Raw genomic sequence first — 20,860 nt, 5'->3', positions numbered from 1 at the left:
ATCCCTCGAAAAGTGTTATAAACGCTGCTTCAGGAAAATACTAAACATCAGCTGAGAAGAAAGACAAACTAACATAAGTATCCTGGAGCGATCCAACTCATCCAGTACAGAAGCCACCATAATGAAGCACTAACTCAGATGGGCAGGTCACCTCGTCAGGATGAATGACTCAAGGCTTCCTCAGCAATCTTCTCTTCCCAGCTCAGGGATGGATCCAGTGCCCCTGGAGGTCAAAATAAGGGTTTGCATCACAACCTTAAAACACACTTCAAGACATATAGTACCAAACAGCTGAGAAATCTATGCCCTTGATAGACCATCGTGGAGGTCCAAAATCAACAATTGAACTCAACACTTTAAGGCCGAACCAAAATAATTGATTGCTGGGAAAAGAGCACGCTTCAAAGTACATACACATATGTGGTGGTGGTGTTGGTACACACACACGCCAAACCGGCCGACTTACAATACTCACCGGTGCGGGTGATCGTGTTATCTCTGGCCAGGCTTCCTGAGGGGAGGGGGCTGTGGGACGCGTGTGATCCCACAGAGCCCCGCCCCTCTGGGGGAAGCAGTACAAACCTGGTTTGGGCGGTTGTGTGATGTATGCCCAGGGCCTCCTGAGGGGAGGGGGCTGGGGGGCCTGTGTGATCCCACAGAAACCCGCCCCTCAGTGGAAAATCGTATAAAAGGTGGGACCCGGAGAGCAGAGAGTCAGTTCGACCCAGCCAAGACGAAGAACCAGTGAAGACTGAAGGCCAGCTAGCTAGACCCTGGAACTCCTCTGACCCACTGCCCTTTTGAGGGTCGGGCAGAGCAAGCCAGTGGTGTGACCCAGAGCCGTGAGGGCCGATGTCCTTCTAAGGGCCGGACTCGAGTGGCTGGTGGTCGGGACCTGTGCCGAAGCTGGTCCAGGTTAGCTAGTCTCCTCAGGAGGAAGGTCTGGAATAGGGGGAAGTAGGGAGTTAACGGGGGGCATTAGCTGGGGAACACTTCCCCCGATAGAACCGGGTGAAGAGGCCGTTACCTCTTCGAGTGTCAGGGTCGCTACTCTGCTGTAATTGAAGTTATCTGTAATAAATACATTTTTGCCTCCATCAACCTTCTCCGTCGTCATAAAGGCCACTACAACTGGGGCTGGGGTCAGAAGTGGTTCTACCTGCACGAGATGGACACAAGGCAGATAGTTCGTGTGCACAAACTGGGCCAATGTGATGATTCTGCGGAGACGAGTCCGCGGACTCGGAGACAGAGTCTGAAGCGATGCCAATGCTTCAACAACCGCCGCAGCCGCCAGATGTACCGCCGCAGTCGGGGGGTGGGCTCCAGGATGCTCACTCCCGCCTTGCTGAACTACTGCTCGCCGCCGCCTCCATACTGGAAGAGATCACTCGGGCAGGAGGAGCGGTTGCTGGAGAGCGCGGGGAAAATTGGCGGCAAACGCGGCTCCTGCCACCGGCACCACGCCGCAACTTGAAATTGGTGCCATTTCTGCAACGAGCTCCAAGAGTGACGGGGGCCAAGCGCACCACGTGGGAGGCGGAATCCAACCACCGCCCGCCACGTCATCTCTAAGCGACGGGCGCTGCCGAGACCAACCAGCGGCCTCCACATCAGACATGCTGCGACCTATGGAGGGGGCCGCCATTGCACTGTATGATGGCGCTGCACGGGAACATCGGCAGCCGGGAACGGAGCAGACGTTCCAGCAGCAGCTGCCCGTTTTAACAGCTTTCGCAGCAGAGGGAGGCGACTGGGGAGCTTTTCACCGACGATTCCTCGCTCACCAGGAGATGTCGGGTTGAACCGACAACGAGGCGTTGCGCGCTCTCCCGGCGACTCTGGATGACGACGTTCTGGCCACTCTTATGTCGACTCCGAGATCGAGCCGCTCTAGACTGCAAGCGGCACTTCGGCTGATGGCCACGGTCAATGGACCACCGTCTACCAGTCGACACCACTTCCACGACCGCTGAAAGGGTGAGAAGGAGACTCCTCTCGCCTACTGCACAGCACTCCTGGCCCTCGCTAAGGCCGCTTTTCCTCGCATGGACTGTGAAGACATTGATGCCATGATGACGGAAAAGCGCTTAGCGTTGGTACAGGAATTGGGCATCGTGATCTACGCGGCAGACGAGGCTGATATATGCTCCTTGTAAGTCGCTACAAACATCCACGCGCACGAAGTCCTTAAACGAAAACGGCCTCTCATCGCCTCCGCTTCAGCCTCGACGCCCAGCGGACCACAAGACGCTCAGCCATCGGAGGAGGTCTTCACTGCGGCTCGATTGGGGATTGGAGGTCGGGTGGCCGACCGCCCCAGAACACAGCGCTCAAGCTGGAGCAACCGAGACCAGCGACGGCCCTCGTCACATGTTACAACTGTGACCTCCGGGGCCACGTTGCTTCAAGGTGCCAGGCTCCGCGGCAGCGCGCATCAGGACCTCGGCCGGATGACGCCCAAGTTCCCAAGTCATCACAGCAGTCTCCGGCAAGTCACGGCACCACACATGCTCGGCCCACACACACATTAGACACGATTCGCCGCGCCTGACAGTTCGCGTGATTCGGGTGCCGGTTCGGTGAGGGGAGGTGGGTTTGTACGGGCGCTCGGACCAGGTCAGTGGTCCGAGTTGGCCCATAGGGTGCTTGCTGCGTCGGCCGGGTCGTCCGTGGTTATGGGATCGACCAAGAGTGTCGAGGTTCGGGTGCTGGTGGATACGGGGGCGTCGGCGATGATCATTTTCAACCTTATTTATAACATACTTCTCGTTCAATGTCGACCGTTTCTTCCAGTGGACGTTCCGTGCTATGAGGCAAACGGATGATCTTTGGGCATTGTTGGTCAAATCCGGGCGGGAATTTGCATTGGTGATATTAAACTATCTGGGCCAGTCTTGGTTTCATCCTCTCTCGCAGTCCCATGTTTGTTGGGAACGGACTTTTTGGCTAAAATGCCGATTAAGATCCTCATTGATCAGGGCTGCACAGTTGTCCCGATGGTTGGAAGTCCTTCAGGACCAGGACTACCAATTCACAACCACTTACCGAAAGGGTGTTCGCCATACAAATGCAGATGCCCTGTCGCGACTGCCACTGGGCACGGAGTGTGCGTGCTTTCTTTGGTCAGGACGCTGCAAACCACAGAATGTTGTCCCTTCCACAGCCTTAGCCGCCGCTGCTGACGCACCGGCTCCCGAAACCCCTTTCCCTCAAACAGATGGGGATTCATTGCTCAGATTGTCCCTCGCTGACTGGGGCTGGTTCCAAATGGGGGACGCATCCCTACTCGCACTGCGTCGTAAGGCCAGTGGCTCCGCAGAAGGCATGGTCGGGGTCGATTCATGGATATTGCGGGAGGGTCTCCTCATGAATTTGGACTGTAGGTCCCTTCGCTATAGAGTCGTTGTGCCATCCGCCTTGCGGGGTAAGGTTATTTTGGCCACTCAACAAACGACTGTTGCATTTGGGGTCTCACAAGACCCTTGCCATGTTCCAGCGTGATTTATTCTGGCCGGGCATGGCAAGGGATGTGTCCATCATTCTCATGGGGTGTGTGCAGTGTGCCCAACGGAAGCCGCCTTCCAAAGCAGCCAGTCCGCCGCTGCAATCTATCCAGGTCTCACGCATCAACGAGCTCGTTTTGCTCGACATTCTGGGGCTGTTCCCGGCAATACCTCGGGGTAATAAGTACCTGCTGGTTGGCGTGGAATATTTCACTCGATGGCCCATGACCTGGCCACTCGCTAACCAGTCGGCAGCAGCCGTTACTGAGGCCTTTGTCCAGGGCTATGTCCTGGACAAGGGTGCACCGGAGCGGCTGCTGACCGATCAGGGAAATAATTTCTCGAGCTCCTTGCTGCGTGAGGTATGCAACCTCCTGGGTACTAAAAAGGTGCGTACCTCCCCGTACCACCCACAAACAGACGGGATGGTGGAGCGGCTCCACAGGACGCTTACATCCATGTTGTGCTATTAGGTGTGCGAATCTCAGGTAGATTGGGACTTACAAATTCCGGGTATTCTTGCTGCCTATAGGATGGCTCCCCACGCGGTGACTGGGTTTTCCCCCTTCTTTCTTATGTACGGGCGGGACGTTGATCCGCCCGTGGATGCGCAGTTGGGGATTCCCGAGCTCCGCGCTAAATCTAATTTGGCTGATCACGTCAAATTTTACATTTCGAAATTGGCCGAGGCACGGGAGGCTGCAGCACAAAACTCAAGCTCTCGCCAAAAGGCAAACGAGCGGTTGCGCGCACACCGGTCACACACGCACGAGTGGAAGCCGGGCGATAAGGCCTGGCTACACTGCCCGCAGGTGCCATTGGCAACGTCACCGAAACTGCTGAGGCCATGGAGGGGGCCGGTCGAGGTTGTACAGGTCGCGCGCCCACTATGTGTTCGAATTAAGTGGAGGAAGCGTTGTTGGTATGTTCACCCCTCACGGCTGAAACCATTCATTGCACCTCATACCTCCCCTACATGTCAAAAGGGCCGAGCATGTGATGTGTCCGTCGACTTGGGGAATGTGATTTCACCGCCTAATCCTCACATGCCACTGACTGTTCCACTTCCAGACACCCCGGAATTGACGGCTTCCAAAGAGCGTCAGCCACCGGATCCCGAAGACAAATGTGGAACCGGGCAGCCCACTTCATGCCCTCAGGGGCTGCCTCGGAAGTGTATATATGTTCATGGTGTTTATTTGTTCAGGTGGGTTGGGATAATTTATTGCGATTTTTGTTATCGTTGTTGATGTTGTTGTTGTTGTTGTTGTTCTTGTCATTGAGGCACACGGAATTCCGGTTCTTGTTAAGGTTTCTTTATTGTGGAAATTGTGTTGCAGCCAGGACGGCTGTGGGCTGTAGAAGGGGGGTGATGTGGTGGTGGTGGTGTTGGTGCACACACACGCCAAACCGGCCGACTTACAATACTTACCGGTGCGGGTGATCGTGTCATCTCTGGCCAGGCTTCTTGAGGGGAGGGGGCTGTGGGACGCGTGTGATCCCACAGAGCCCCGCCCCTCGGTAGAAAATTCGTATAAAAGGTGGGACCCGGAGAGCAGAGAGGCATTTCGACCCAGCCAAGATGAAGAACCAGTGAAGACTGAAGGCCAGCTAGCTAGACCCTGGAACTCCTTTGACCCACTGTCCTTTTGAGGGCCGGGCAGAGCAAGCCAGTGGTGCGACCCAGAGCCGTGAGGGCCGACGTCCTTCTAAGGGCCGGACTCGTGTGGCTGGTGGTCGGGACCTGTGCTGAAGCTGGGCCAGGTTAGCTAGCCTCCTCGGGAGGAAGGTCTGGAATAGGAGGAAGTAGGGAGTTAATGGGGGGGGGGGGGGGGGGGGCGTTAGCTGGGGAACACTTCACCCAATAGAACGGGTGAAGAGGCCGTTACATTTTCGAGTGTCAGGGTCGCTAATCTGCTGTAATTGAAGTTATCTGTAATAAATACGTGTTGCCTCCATCAACCTTCTTTGTCGTCATAAAGGCCACTACACATACACCAAAGACAGAGGCAACACTTCCGAGCTCCAGGATGAACTATCCCTGTCCCCTCTGCATCAAGATCTGCAGGTTTTGGATCAGCCTGTTCAGCCACCTTTGTACTCGTGGCCAGCCAGTCCCAACTCACAACCCGGACAAGTGACACCTGGATGGAAATCATACTCGACTACGAGGGATCCTAGAAGGAAAAGAACAAAGCCGCAATACAAGGCCCATCTGGAGTGGTCGAGGGGGAGGTGGTGGGAGGAATAAGGAGGGAGGAGAGAAGGGGATGGTGCAAGAAGTCAAATAAGAGAGTTGTTTGGGGAGTAAGAGTACCTTGCGCTGCTCTGCCCGTATAAGGATACACGTTTTCCCGGCGCCAGAGATGCAGGACCAGCATTACAACCCCGCTCTGTCCAATGACCAGCTACTTCAGGCGAGACTACATCGACACTGTCCTCCATTCACCCTTGGCCCTGTCGAATCTCCTGGATCTCCCGGCACCCAATCATCTTGCCTGGGGTCAGGAAATCCCACCTCCTCCCTTTGATGTGGATCCACAGTTTGAATGGGAAAAGCAGTTCTGAGTGCAGCCCATCCCTGTTCAACAGGCGACTGTGCAGGGGAAAAAGTAGGTTACTCTTTTTCGAGTCTTCCAGGGTAAGGTCAGGGACTATGAGAACGCGGTTTCCTTCTATTTGAGTACCTTTACCCCTTGAAATTATGGCCATCCTTAACGTATCCGCAGCACAATATTGATTAGAAAAGATAATTAACAAAGGGGAGAGTCACGGGTTGCCTGTATACATGGATCCTTGTCCCTCTTTCCTTCCAACCCAGTAGGCCTGAATGATCCAGTCTGAATGTATATTTTAGTGTACTGGAGTGTTGGGGTTAGCTAGCACAGAAGGTAGGTAGGTAGGTGCTTTCTGATGTAGTTGAGAACTCCTAGGGAAACTGTGACCTCCCCGCTCTATGACACCGAAGACCTTCAGTTGGTTTTCTCGGCTCTCGGCATCTAGTTGAATGCATCCTCTAGCTCCTTGAGTTTGGCATTATGTGTTTTGCTGAACTCCCCCCGTTCCTCTAGTGTCACCTGGAAAGATGTCATCATGGAATCTTGCTTATCCACTCTCTCGCTGATGCCACTTAACTCTTTGTTGAGGACTTGGAATAGGTTGGTATTTTCCTCTGTATGTTGACTAAGCTTCCGGGTATATTGGGAAAGTTTATGACTTAGTTTTTAGAAGAGCTTGTAGCATCCCACGAGTTTCTCCATGAGGGGTCTCAGTTATTTCCTTAATTGGGGAGATAAATGGAGAAGAGGCCTTAGATTTTTTGCGCAGGGCTCTTTCCGCCATTGAGTACGTGAAGCATGGGGCAGACTAACACAGGCCTCGGCTTCAATTTCACGAAGCAGGCCCGAATCCAGAAGTGCAGGTTTTCTGTGCAGAGGGGAAGGCATGTTTAAAGTCCCTCCGGTGCTGTGAGGCTAAAGAATACAGTAAGTGAAAAAAGCAAACCAAAAAAACATTTGTAACCTAATATATTGAGTCGAAGAAGTCTGTTTTAGCACTTCTCACTCACAAAAATACGTTAAAGGCTATATGAGGATCTTTTGTCTTTCACTTGCATCAAACAGGACAAATGGGAGAAGAGGATCAAGACGCAGAACTTATTCGACGTGTTTGAGGACATCAGCCTTATGATGCTGGACAGCATCATGAAGTGTGCCTTCAGCTACCGCAGCAGCTGCCAGACGGACAGGTGACACGGTGGGGCACGTGGAGGCCATGCAGAGCTGGAAGCACTGCGGCATGGGGCAGGGACTGGCAGCTGGCAGGCCTCGACATTGGCATTCTGCTCCTGGACAAATGGCTGTTGCTATCGTGCAATACAATAGAGCACGAAAGAAAGCACCAATTTGAAAAGCACTTGTGCAATCAAGACACTTCTCACACCTGCAGCACGCACATCTGATGTAGCTGTAATGCCTAGCTAGGCCTGGCTACGTCCTGGATAACTCCCAGTTAACTAGTATCACCGGATCGACGTCTCAGGTGCAAATGGCCTATTTTGAGTTTTATTCCCTGTGCCTCTGCCCAGTCCATGATCATCGTGATTGCATAATGCAGAATGACCTTGGCAAAGTGTGATGCATGACCTTACACAAAACCATTAAGATGTTTCTATTCACTGCGCAGACATCCACATGCCCCAGTCTCATGATCCAAGTTCTTAAATTACCTACAAATGTAATAGCAACCTGCGATTTCCTATAGCGATTCTCTTAAACCAAATCATATGTTTGCATAAATGTCCAGAGGTCCTCCCCAAATTACCAGCCGTCTCTGTCACGTGCGCTAATTGCCACTGAGCGGCGTCTTGTAACTCGCGTGACCTCTCTTTCCCGTGCCCCGCTCTGGGTGGCCAGTGACAACTCCTACGTGTCGGCAGTGTTTGATCTCACGGAAATGGTGCACCGTCGGAGCCGGCTCTTCCCATACCACTTTGATGTCATATTCAACCTGAGTCCACTGGGATTCCGCTTTCGCAAGGCGTGCAACGTCGCACACAAATACACGGGTATGGTGGACGCACACGCATGCCGACTATCACGTGCACAGACCAAGATACCCCACTTAGCATGATAAGACGATAGGGGTGAGGGTCACAGTGCAGTGTGCCAACAGCTGTGTCTCCGCTCTACTCATAGACAGCTTAAAAATAAAACATTTGCCTTTATCTGCCAGAAATTAGGAATCCCGTAAACGTAGAGGGTGACCAGTGAAGTGCAGGTCACAACCCTGTGAATAACCTGCGTCACAGGAGTCTAAGGGTAAATGTAGAATATTCTTCTTGTGCTTGTGTATACGTGTGCTGCTAATCAGCTAAAGTGATCAAAGAACGCAAGGAGGCCTTGCGTGGGGAAGAGGAACTGGAGAAGATCAAAGCAAAGCGGTACATTGACTTCCTCGACATCTTGCTCAGCGTGCGGGTGAGCATCCGATCGTGAAGAGCGAAGATGGCATAGACATTGTGGCCTCTCGGTTGCACGTCGGGTCACAATGGGTATGAATAATAATTTTCTGCAACGACCGGCTTCCCCACTTTTCAGGATGACGAGGGCAATGGGCTGACCGAGGAGGACATACAGGCCGAGGTGGATACCTTCATGTTTGAAGGCCATGACACTACAGCCAGTGGCTTCGCCTGGGCCCTACATGCCATGGCTCACAACCCTCACCACCAGGATGCTTGCCGTGCCGAGGTCACAAGTCTGCTTGCAGGCCGAACCTTCCTCACCTGGTGAGAGGTTTGGGATGAGACATGGAAAGCACTCTGCACACACTCAAGTTAAGAGAACACAAAGCTTCTTTCTAGCTGATTTTGTGAATCAGTTGTGTAGTGACTTGGAGCGTCACTACCGTGTGGGCCTACACACACACACGCATGACGTCACTAGGCGGGGGAGCGTCACTACTACCACACACACACACATGACGTCATCACGTCTGGTTGCGGGAATGACGTCACGGCCGGTTCGGGGGGTCTGGAGGCCATGGGTTAGTACCGCGGGGGTTGTGTGAGGCCGTGGCACTCTGGGTGAACCCGGCTGGACACGTGACCGGATCAAGGTGGGGGCTCCTGGGGCACCTTGGGGGCCACGTGGACAGGAGAAGAGCCTTCTCGAGAGTTCTCGAAGATGTGTGTGGTCGGGGTGTGGCCCGGACACGCTGAGGCGCATATAAGCGGCCTCCGCACCGGGTTCGATGCTGCTCGTGTCCGGGATGAAGATGCCTCGTGAAGAAGAGTCAAGCCTCAAGTCAGCATGGCCAACCAGTAGTCCTCCTGGCTTGGCCACGCTAGTCATATCAGAGAGTCAGTGTTAGCAAGTGACAGCGAGTGATGGTGTGTGTTAGCGAGGATAGGTCGGTGGTCACCACCCTATGTTAAGAGTTACCGTTGTGTTGATAATAAATAATGTTGCCTCCCAAGTTTCAGTGTGTGCCTGAAGTAAGCTCATTACATTTGGTGTCGGAAGTGGCACATGCCTGAGTGAGGCGCAATGATCACACGCCATAGGCAACCTACAAGGCATTCCTCAGGAGAAGAAGACGATGATGAAAATCTCGTCCCGCCGACAGTCCCGGGGATGGCAGCATCAGAAAGCCCCGCCGACATTGTGCCAGCGGCGGCGCAGCGCTGCTCGCCATTGTATTTTTCGTGCAGCAGTACCAGCCCTATCTATATGGCAGAACTTTTGAGGTGCGATCCGACCATGCCGCCCTCCAATACGCTTTGTGTGTTGACCAACCGTCGGGACAGTTATCGCGCTGGTTGGAAATCTTCAGGATTATTCTTTCCGGGTTTCGCATTGGAAGGGGACGCGGCACACTAACACCGACGCATTGTCGCGGCTTCACCCGGGCGGCCATTGTGCCTGTCTGTTGGGTTCCCTCCGCTGGAGATCTCTGGATGCGCAGTCATCCTCTACCATTGTTTCGGCAGTGTCGGCGCCCTCCCCTGATGCCCCCATCCCTTGTGATGCTGCCTTGGGGTTGTCCCACTCCGAGTGGGGAAGCCTCCAGAGTGAGGACGCTTCCCTCCTAAGATTGCGCCGCCGTGTTGATGTGCTTGGGGATAGCGCAAGCCAGTGAAGGGTTGCTACAGTGGTCCTCAAAGGGGGCTTGCTGATGTGTTGGGACGGTGGGCTGCAGCGTTACAACATCGTGGTGCCTACATGCCTCAGAGGCAGGCTTGTTGTCGCCGTTCATGAGTGGCTGATACATTTGCACAAAACGCTTGCCGCCCTTAAACTCGATTATTTTTGGCCCGGCATGGCGGCGGACGTCGCAAATATCATCAAGGGTTGTGAGCAGGGTGCACGCCGGAAGCCGCCTATTAAATGCTGCCCACCCTTGCAGTCAATTAAGGTGTCCCGCATTAATGAACTTGTGGCTCTTGATATATTGGGTCCCTTCCCCACTACGGCCCGGGGAAACAAATACTTGCTTGTGGGTGTTGAATATTTCTCACGATGACCTGTTGCTTGGCCGCTTCCGAATCCGACAGCTGGCAGTATTGCTGAGGCATTCCTGCACGAGTACGTGCTGGACAAGGGGGCCCCGGAGCACCTCCTTACTTACCAAGGGATACATTTTTCCGCCAGACTGCTGAAGGTTGTGTGCAACCTTCTAGGCACCGAGAAGGGTTGCACCTCGCCCTACCATCCTCAAACAGATGGGATGGTGGAGAGGCTTAATAGGTTTCGATGTTGAGTCAGTAGGTCGATGAGTCGCAAAAAGATGGGGATCTACGCATCCCTGTGGTGCTTGCTGCCTACAGAATGGCCCCCCATGTTTCCACTGGTTACTCGCCTTTCTTCCTAATGTACGGCCGAGAACCTAACCCCTCCACTGACATTCAACTTAAGGTGAGCCCTACGAAGGCCAAGGTGGCCATCTCTGATCCTATGCGGTTCACCCTTCAATGCGTCTCAGAGGCGCGCGAGGCCTCCAGGCCACATTTGGGTAAGTAGTGGGCCCCTGGGGACAGGGCTTGGCTGCACTGTCCGCAGGTGCCTGTCGGCACATCCCCCAAACTGTACAAACCCTGGCGAGGCCCGGTCGAGGTGGTGGAAGCCGACTGGCCTCAGTGTGTCACGATTCGTTTCGGTCGTCGCACTTGGTTTATACACCCATCACGACTTAACCAGTTTGTACCACCCCAGCACATTCATTCATCCCCAATCCCCGATGGCCAAATGTCTGGTGTGCCGGGCGAGCTGGGGGACGCACCGGTTGAGGTGCTCCCTCAGGGTGGCTCTGTGGTCCTGCCCGCAGGATCGGAGCCCGTGATCCCCTTGCCGCCATCGGGGGCTGCTCGTCCGGACGCCCCACTTGAGGTGGAGCGGCTATCGACCGGCAGACCTCCATCCGCGCCGCCGCCTCCGACGGGGGGGGGGGGGGGGGCACGACCGCCCACCTGTGATGATGCTACCCCCGCACCCTCTGGGGTGCTTCGGCCCGCCTCGCCTGGGGTCCGGCCACGCAGACTCGCTCACGAACTGCACGGTTCAAATGACACTTTTCACACATGCAGTTTGTTCCGCGGGTCTTTATTGTTATGATGGCGCGTGGCTTTTCTTCACCCACGGATTTTACGTTGTGGTTCATCGACTTGCGAGGGCGTTGATGCTTGTTCGACTCTTGTTGGTGCATTCGTGGTTCGTCCTGTATTTTGTATTTGTACATACAGTGAGGGAAAAAAGTATTTGATCCCCTGCTGATTTTGTACGTTTGCCCACTGACAAAGAAATGATCAGTCTATAATTTTAATGGTAGGTTCATTTGAACAGTGAGAGACAGAATAACAACAACAAAATCCATAAAAACGCATGTCAAAAATGTAATTGCATTTTAATGAGAGAAATAAGTATTTGACCCACTCTCAATCAGAAAGATTTCTGGCTCCCAAAAGATTTCTGGCTCTTTTATACAGGTAACGAGCTGAGATTAGGAGCACACTCTTAAAGGGAGTGCTCCTAATCTGAGCTTGTTACCTGTGTAATGCGAGCGTAAATGGGCAGGGCGGATGTGACGATCCGAGAGGGAGGAGTCAGGGTCACGTGGGGGAGAAGTTATAGCGGGGAGACAGGAAGACATCTGGGAGCAGTCGAGGGAGTGAAGAGGGGAGACCACGTTGGATGGTCGCCGTGCCTCAGCCTGATGGCTGAGGGGCTCATGACGGCGCCAGCCAGCGGGGTGGGAGAGAGAGTTGGGGATAGAGACAGAGTGAGGCCACGCAGGGCGGAGGTTGGAGAGTGGCGGGATCGCCACACACATTAAGACTCGGCACCGTCGTCTAGCGGTGACGAGCACGGAGGAACGGGGAGCAGCGGTGGAGCTGCAGTGAGAGCAGCCGGAGGACTGCACAAAGGGGACCTGCAGCAGAGCTGCAGGAGCGATAAAGGCTACGGGAGCGAAGGCAGCTGTCGAGCTGCCAAGCGGGGAAGCTCTGAGCGAGGGCCGTGTGGGACAAGTGTAAAGAACCCAAATAAAGGACAACGAAGACAGACCCAGTGAACGAGTCCTTTATTACACCTGTATAAAAGACACCTGTTCACAGAAGCAATCAATCAATCATATTCCAAACTCTCCACCATGGCCAAGACCAAAGAGCTCTCCAAGGATGTCAGGGACAAGATTGTAGACCTGCACAAGGCTGGAATGGGCTACAAGACCATCGCCAAGCAGCTTGGTGAGAAGGTGACAACAGTTGGTGCGATTATTCGCAAATGGAAGAAACACAAAAAAACTGTCAATCTCCCTCGGCCTGGGGCTCCATGTAAGATGTCACCTCGTGGAGTTGCAATGATCATGAGAACGGTGAGGAATCAGCCCAGAACTACACGAGAGGATCTTGTCAATGATCTCAAGGCAGCTGGGACCATAGTCACCAAGAAAACAGTTGGTAACACACTACGCCGTGAAGGACTGAAATCCTGCAGCGCCCGCAAGGTCCCTCTGCTCAAGAAAGCACATGCCCGTCTGAAGTTTGCCAATGAATATCTGAATGATTCAGAGGACAACTGGGTGAAAGTTTTGTGGTCAGATGAGACCAAAATGGAGCTCTTTGGCATCAACTCAACTCGCCGTGTTTGGAGGAGGAGAAATGCTGCCTATGACCCCAAGAACACCATCCCCACCGTCAAACATGGAGGTGGAAACATTATGCTTTGGGGGTGTTTTTCTGCTAAGGGGACAGGACAACGTCACCGCATCAAAGGGACGATGGACGGGGCCATGTACCGCCAAATATTGGGTGAGAACCTCCTTCCCTCAGCCAGGGCATTGAAAATGGGTCGTGGATGGGTATTCCAGCATGACAATGACCCAAAACACACGGCCAAGGCAACAAAGGAGCGGCTCAAAAAGAAGCACATTAAGGTCCTGGAGTGGCCTAGCCAGTCTCCAGACCTTAATCTCATAGAAAATCTGTGGAAGGAGCTGAAGGTTCGAGTTGCCAAACGTCAGCCTCGAAACCTTAATGACTTGGAGAAGATCTGCAAAGAGGAGTGGGACAAAATCCCTCCTGAGATGTGTGCAAACCTGGTGGCCAACTACAAGAAACGTCTCACCTCTGTGATTGCCAACAAGGGTTTTGCCACCAAGTACTAAGTCATGTGTTGCAGAGGGGTCAAATACTTATTTCCCTCATTAAAATCCAAATCAATTCATAACATTTTTGACATGCGTTTTTCTGTATTTTTTTGTTGTTATTCTGTCTCTCATTGTTCAAATACACCTACCATTACAATTATAGACTGATCATTTTTTTGTCAGTGGGCAAACGTACAAAATCAGCAGGGGATCAAATACTTTTTTCCCTCACTGTATGTTCTCGCGTTATTTATTGTCGGTGGTTATTTATTGACGTTACTCGTTGGCGGTGCACTGTATTTTTTTTTATGTATTGTCACAGCCGGGACGGCTGTATTTTTACATGGGGGGGGTAATGTAGTGACTTAGAGCGTCACTACCATGTGAGCCTACACACACACACGTGTGACTTCACTACGCGGGGGAGTGTCACTACTACGCGGGTCCACACACACACACACACATGACGTTATCACGTTTGGTTGTGGGAATGACGTCACGGCCAGTTCGGGGTGTCTGGAGGCCATGGGTCAGTACCACGGGGGTTGTGTGAGGCCGTGGCACTCTGGGTGAACCCGGCTGGATACGTGACCAGATCAAGGTGGATGGCGGGTGCCCCAGGGGCACCTTGGGGGCCACGTGGACAGGAGAAGAGCCTTCTCGAGAGTTCTCGTAGGTGGGCGTGGCCGGAGTGTGGCCCGGACACGCCGAGGCTCATATAAGCGGCCTTCGCACCGGGTTCGAGGCTGCTCATGTCCGGGATGAAGATGCCTCGTGAAGACGCATCATGAAGAAGAGTCAAGCCTCAAGTCAGCGTGGCCAACCAGTAGCCCTCCTGGCTTGGCCACGCGAGTCGTATCAGAGAGTCAGTGTTAGCGAGTGTTAGCAAGTGATGGTGTGTGTTAGCGAGGATAGGTCGGTGGTCACCACCCTATGTTAAGAGTTACCGTTGTGTTGATAATAAATAATGTTGCCTATAAATTTTCAGTGTGCGCCTGAAGTGAACCCATTACAGTAGTATTTATTTAATTGTGTTCCTCTCAACCCATCAATTTCTCCTTCTTGTTAGAGGCTGATGACAAAACAATATTTGCAGTAGCAGAATCTGTTCTACAGGGTCAATGTCAATGGACCACCTGGATTTAAATATTTACTTGGATTGCTTCATTTAGAGCAAAAGTTATAAACATTGTTGGCGTGGTGCCCCAAATCAAGACCACTGTTAATAAGGCACTTATTTCATGCTTTGTCTTTGTGAGTTTTGTGTTCGTAAGTCATGTGTTTCATGTTGTGCATGAGTTAATTTGTCACCACAACAGGGTACTGACATTCCCTGTGCACGTTTGAAATAGTTGTCTGCAATTTTCTTGCACGGTATCCATGCCACAGCCTGTGCCACCCCAGGGGAGCACGACCCACAGGTTTGAGAACCACAGATATGGAGACACATTTCATATATCTACTTTTGTCTACACGAAGGAACCTTTATCAAGACGTCTGGCTATCGTGAGAGAGAAGGCCTGGAAGGGCTCTCTAGAGCACCGTCTCCTGGAGGCTGCTCTGCCAGCAGTCGCGTGAGCTAGAAACTACAGGGCTGCGCCTTTACCTTTACTTTTCACATTCGGGAGCAATTTCATGAACTTTTAGAGATACAGTATATTTAAAATGTGGGAAGCCGTTTTGTTTTTCATTGTTTTCAATCCATGTGTACAATAAATATGACTTAGACCTGAGGTAAACAGGACGTAAACTGACGTTTGTGTCACCGTGCATGCGTGTCCCCTTGCAGGGACGACCTTTCCCAGCTGTCCTACACCACTATGTGCATCAAGGAATCGCTGCGCCTGCAGGCCGTGGTACCCTCGATCTCCAGGAAGACGAGCCAACCAATCACCTTGTGCGATGGGCGCGTCATCCCCACAGGTCCTAGCTCCTCACCTCCTCGGCTCTGGTCTAACTGCTATGAGCTGAAATCTCTAGCCTCCCACCCCCTCCCAAAGATCTTAACGCTTTACCTACCCTTCATTCAACCCCATGTTTGTTGTCACTTTTCGCTGGCTCTGTCCACGGGTGTTGCCACATTTTTACAAGTCAGGAGAGCGCTCTAACTCCAAGGCCCATTGGGAGTGGGCAGGCGGTGGAGCGAATGGCGCGGGGAGAGGGATGCAAGCGATGGACGAGGGCCCCAGCGAGGAGTTGTGGTTTGGAGTCCCAGTTAATAAAACCTTTGTAGGTTAGAATAACTGTAAAAACTACATTACCATACTGTAGTTTGTGTATATTTATTATTCTGTTAAATGGCTGGTCCTTGACTCATGCTGTGCAATCCTGAAGTTCTTTGTGTCGTGTACCATCCCTTAAAGTGGCATCGCAGCATCTTTATTTATTTGCCTCTTTCACTCCATCTGGACTTCCGAAACAAGGTCTGAAGTCGCCGACCCATGGCCCATGTGGTTCTATGTTCAGTTGCACCATGATGGGGAGCTGTGTGACTCCACATTTTGGGAAACTTTAGCAACTTTACGTACATGTATCTTTGCCTCCCACCCCCTGTGCTGTGCAAACGTGCAGGAACCCGAGTTTTCATCAACATCTTCTGCTTGCACAGAAACCCAGAGTTCTGGAAGGACCCAGAGGTTTGTCTCCAACCTCCGAGTGTGCACGCTGCTTCATTGAACTATCGCAGTGTCGCATGTGTGAACTGCACTTACCTGGCCTCTGCATTTGACCTGCACGTGCAGATTCAATACATTCGTAGCCCCTACATGAAGATTGTTTTGTCCGTGTTCACATTCCTTCCAGGCTGAAACATATATAGGCATAATTTTAGGATATTTTCATGATTTTGATAACAAATACAATGCAATTGTGACGAATTGAAACTTAAGCCCCACTTACATAGTTATTGAAATAAGATGCATATTGACTTTGAAGGAAGTAGGATTGGGCCTGAAAAATGTATTGCCCGATTAATGAGACTGGTGATGGAATGACTGCCAAAGGAGAGAACGTAGTGATGCAGCTCAGCGGTAGCGCGTTTGCCGCTTGTTGCATAAGTTATTTTTGTGTTTAGTTTGTTATCCTTCCCCGCACGCCCGATTAACACGGTTGACTATGTACGATGCGAAAGAAATTGAACATACAACATACATACAAGTTAACGGTTCAAATCGAGCGGCTGTCCTGATTAATACTGCACGTGTATTGAATGTATGTATGTTGAACTTCTTTCGCACTGTACATAGCCAGTCATGATAATTGGAGGTGCGGGGGAAGGACAACAAACTGAACACAAGAAACTGTAAAAAAAAAGATCAATTTTCAATCTAGATTTAAAAGGAAGAGCGTTCCAGATGGCCGCAGAAGCGCATTTGAATGCGCGTTATGCAGTGGTTATACAAAAGCCACTGCGAGGATGACCAGAGTTTGCATGATGGTGTATACTCCTTGAGATCAGCAAAATATTTGGTTAATTCGTAGCAAGCACTTTGTGTGTAATGAGTGCCATCTTATATGTATTTGTTCAGCAACCAGAAGCCAATGCAGCGCAGCGAGCACCGGACCAACATTGTTGGATTTTACAGTGCCCGTCACGACACATGCCAAATAATTTTGTACACGTAGCTTGCTAATGTTTTTTTCAGACATCCTGTAGAGTAGTGAGTTGCGATAATCAAGCCTTGTCAATACGATGTGTAACGATTCGGAATAGTGGCAGCGTGTATGGGGAGTGTGATTCCTTGGGGAGGGATGAAACACAACATGCGGGTTGGTCGTTTTGCCACTCTTTTATAGGTGATACTTTCATGCACACTTATAGGCAGAACCACACAAGTATTGTCTGACTTGTGTGCTATATATGGAACTTAATAAAGAAAAGGAACCTGTTTTTACACGCAACGCACCTGGGCGACTCCATCACCCTTATACACCTACCAGCACGTCCGTTTATAGGGTCTCACGGTCCTGTGTCCCAGTTCTTCAGTCAGCCTGTAGCAATATGCAAAGCTTTTCGCGCCTTCTTTGGGGTGGTGTCTCCACGATCTAACAGTAGGTAGAGCACCAGTGGCTCCCTTGGTGTGGAGAGTCCACACTGCAGCTATAGACAGAGCAGGTAGCTTCCCTTGGGATGGTGTCTCTGCACCAACAGCACGCAGAGCCCCGCTGCCTTCCCTTGTTGTGGTGCCTCCACACTCCCGGGTAAACGCATCCAGCTCCTGGCTGCTGCTGCTGTTTGCTGGTCCCACTCCCTTCTCATGTCGCGTGCCTCCAATCCCCTTTATTTCCCCTTTTATGGCAGGTAAATTTACATAATTGGGCTTCTCCACACCCATACTCCTAAAATCGGTCACACCAGCTAGAACTGCCACAGAGGGAAGCCGGGTGTGTGACCCTAAACTTTCGCCTCGTCACACTATGCTACACGCCACCGTGTTGGCTATGCCATGACTAAATATTGGCTGAATGTGTCGTAGAACCCTTATATGAAATTCCACAACCTGACTATAGTTTGCACGTGGTGATCAAACGACATAATCTGGTCGAGAATGATGCCGAGGCTCATTAGATGAGTAGAAAACGGAATCCTGGAGTCTGCGACCATCACCCCTGATCGTCTTACAATTGTTTTCACCAGAACCCGAGTGCGATCCAGCAGAACCTCCGAGTTTCCTGGATTAAGCATCATATCGTTTTGTGCAATACACATGTGCACTGCTCGCGTGCATTCTTAGAGGTTTTCGAGGCACTCCATATCTAACTTCAACGAATGTCGACTCGACATTTAAGTTAATCAGATATTGGATCAATGCCGTTTTGTTGACTAGGGAGCGTGCGTTTACAAATCCAGTAGAGCTCTGGTTCACGGTTTGGCTCAATACCTGACATCAGCAGCAATATGGCGATGAAGGCACTCTTTCGGGATCGCGTGGATGGAGGGTGGAAGAAGAACTGACCAGATATGCAGCATAATAATATGGGATGCATTGCAACAAGTGGCGAACACGGTCAGGTAGGGGTCGCCATTTCCACAGCAGATTCGTAGCACAGTGGGTGCAGAACTCGAGTCGTTTGATGTGGAAAGTCGACCAATCAGCACTTCTGCTGGTGAGTGCCACCGCAGTACTGGAGACATTTGGGTGAGACAGAATTAGTTTGTCGATCGAAGCCAAGGGACGTTCTCGGCATGGTCCCCCATTCCCCAGGGAAGAGGGGAGGCATTGCTTGTTCACACCGCTTGGTTCGTTCAGCCGAAGTCCCGCGAGAATGGGGCCTGGCCGCAAGCACCAGGGCAGCAGCAGCAGAATTGGGTTTGGGCACTTCACTACACACCTGGTGACCTGGGTTAGATTCCTGGCCGCATCAAGCAAGGAGTGCCTGAACCTCCTATGTCAACTCAGCCGTAAATGAATGCCCAGTGTTGTGTGTTATCATCAGCACTTGGGTGGGTAAAGGTAGCACGGCATGCTGCTGGCCACAGAACCCCCTCTTGTGCCAGGCTGGCCTAATCAGGTGCTGGCTAAACAACTTGCCTCACCACCAGCTACAATTCCAGTATTAACTCCTGGACATCCAAATCAGAGGTGATTTAAGAGACCTGGGCTCTCCTCAGATTTACTGATGGTAATTCTGCCGTGTGTGCGTCGGCGTCAAACCTGGGAAACTTCTGTAATTAACGAGACAACAGACTACTCACCTGCAGCAAACATACCGGCAAACATTCAAGGAAGTAGGCCAATGCCTCCCGTTGGTGCAGAGAGGCCTCCACAGTGAATGGCCGGGAGGCGAGGTTCAAAGGGATTGGAGGTTCTAACTCGCGGGAAGCGAAGGTTGAGCGTTGAGGCGATGGTTGACAACCATTGAGGGAAGAAGGACGATGATTGGCCGAGAGGGGTGTGGCGTGTGAGGGAAGCTTCGAGAGAAGGGGCTCGAAAAGTATAAAAGGGGAGAGCCTCAAGAAACACGAAAAGTAGCCAGGCCTAGTGTTGTGTCAAATCAAAGGTGCTGTGTCACATCAAAGGCTCCCGAGTGCAACATGTGAACTGTACACGATGCACTATTCAAAGTTGAATTTTTAGAAATCGGATTTTTTTATGCTATTTGGCGTTTCGACATCGCGGAGTAGCACTGATGTCGGATTGATTGGTATCCCAGTCGCGGAGTTAAGTCCACCCCTGAAAAAGATAGTGTCCCAGAAATAAAATATGAAATAGCCTCGGGCATTTTCTATTATTTGGTACCCCGGGGTAACGCCATAAGGATCATGTGTCGGCGTCCTAACTAACACTTAGATGGCTGGGATTGGAGCTCTGTACCAACCCGCTATTAACTTATAATAGGTGCTCTTTCAGAGAACTTTCCCTAGCAGGGTAATGGAGACGGAGGTGGTGATCAGTGTGTGCGTACGCGTGCACATGAAGTCACTTGATGTGTCAATATGTAATTTTAACTCGCCTGTGCATCTGCCCGCAGGTTTATGACCCTCTGAGATTTTCTCCTGAAAACGCAGCCAATCGCCACCCCTACGCGTTCATCCCCTTCTCGGCCGGGCCCCGGTGAGCGTTAAACCCTCCTGCTCACCGCCACCGTCTCCACAGGCAAACTCGGGCCGTTACGACGCAAACTATGAAGCCCCACGACGCGATCAGCCTGCAAGGGACATGGAGGGGAGGGGGGGGGCGATGGGGCAGTGGTTAACGCATTGCACACAAACCCAGAAAGCCAAGTCCGATTCCCGAACACGAATACAATAATTGGCAATGGGGAGTTGTAAATCATACCTGTCCCCGTCTCCCCTTCACCAACCCACGTTGGCTAGTTTGTTGAAGCATTGTTAAATAACTCCCCGCACTCCAATGAAGCCTTCATCCGACAGTTGATTTTAAAAAAGAGGAGTGCGCATTTCTACTTAAAATAAGTCACGCTGGCGCAGTTTAAACATTTCTGCTTCGCAACAAGAAGTTCCCAAGGTTCAATTCCAGACTCAGGACAAAAAACGACGACACAATGTACCTGACACTGGTCAAACATCCCAAGGCTAAAACATCTTACCTATAAATTACTCAATTGGCGATTACACACAAGAAGATCATCGCCTCCTGATTCGTGAGACCACTGAGACTCCAAGCATAACCAAGCATAAAATAATTATGATTATTATGAAAGCAGTGAACGGTGTCTGAAGCCTGCATGGGTGATAGTGTCGGTGT

The 20,860-nt window shown here is 51.7% G+C and overlaps 2 protein-coding genes across 6 annotated transcripts in view; one reads left to right on the top strand and one right to left on the bottom strand.

Moving 5' to 3' along the window:
• Nucleotides 1–20,860, bottom strand: part of LOC144728976 (uncharacterized) — a 76,977-nt gene that overhangs the window by 9,558 nt on the left and 46,559 nt on the right. For 3 of the 4 annotated variants that reach the window (XR_013587598.1, XR_013587600.1, XR_013587593.1), the window contains one exon: nt 152–20,300. The gene's annotated coding sequence lies outside the window, so the exon portion shown is untranslated. The remainder of the gene's footprint in view (nt 1–151; nt 20,301–20,860) is intronic. The other variant, XR_013587599.1, reaches the window with a different exon arrangement.
• Nucleotides 1–20,860, top strand: part of LOC144728970 (cytochrome P450 4B1-like) — a 33,260-nt gene that overhangs the window by 11,073 nt on the left and 1,327 nt on the right. For both annotated transcript variants that reach the window (XM_078608773.1, XM_078608772.1), the window contains 7 exons: nt 7,130–7,254; nt 7,922–8,073; nt 8,379–8,485; nt 8,606–8,796; nt 15,442–15,575; nt 16,224–16,288; nt 20,124–20,206. In XM_078608773.1, the coding sequence (XP_078464899.1) occupies nt 7,130–7,254; nt 7,922–8,073; nt 8,379–8,485; nt 8,606–8,796; nt 15,442–15,575; nt 16,224–16,288; nt 20,124–20,206 (857 nt within the window). The remainder of the gene's footprint in view (nt 1–7,129; nt 7,255–7,921; nt 8,074–8,378; nt 8,486–8,605; nt 8,797–15,441; nt 15,576–16,223; nt 16,289–20,123; nt 20,207–20,860) is intronic.

Source organism: Lampetra planeri, chromosome 30, assembly GCF_965212315.1.
Source record: "Lampetra planeri chromosome 30, kcLamPlan1.2.h2, whole genome shotgun sequence".
Taxonomy (NCBI): domain Eukaryota; kingdom Metazoa; phylum Chordata; class Hyperoartia; order Petromyzontiformes; family Petromyzontidae; genus Lampetra; species Lampetra planeri.
Note: the sequence above shows the minus strand (reverse complement) of the source record. Positions and strands in the feature narration are given on the sequence as shown.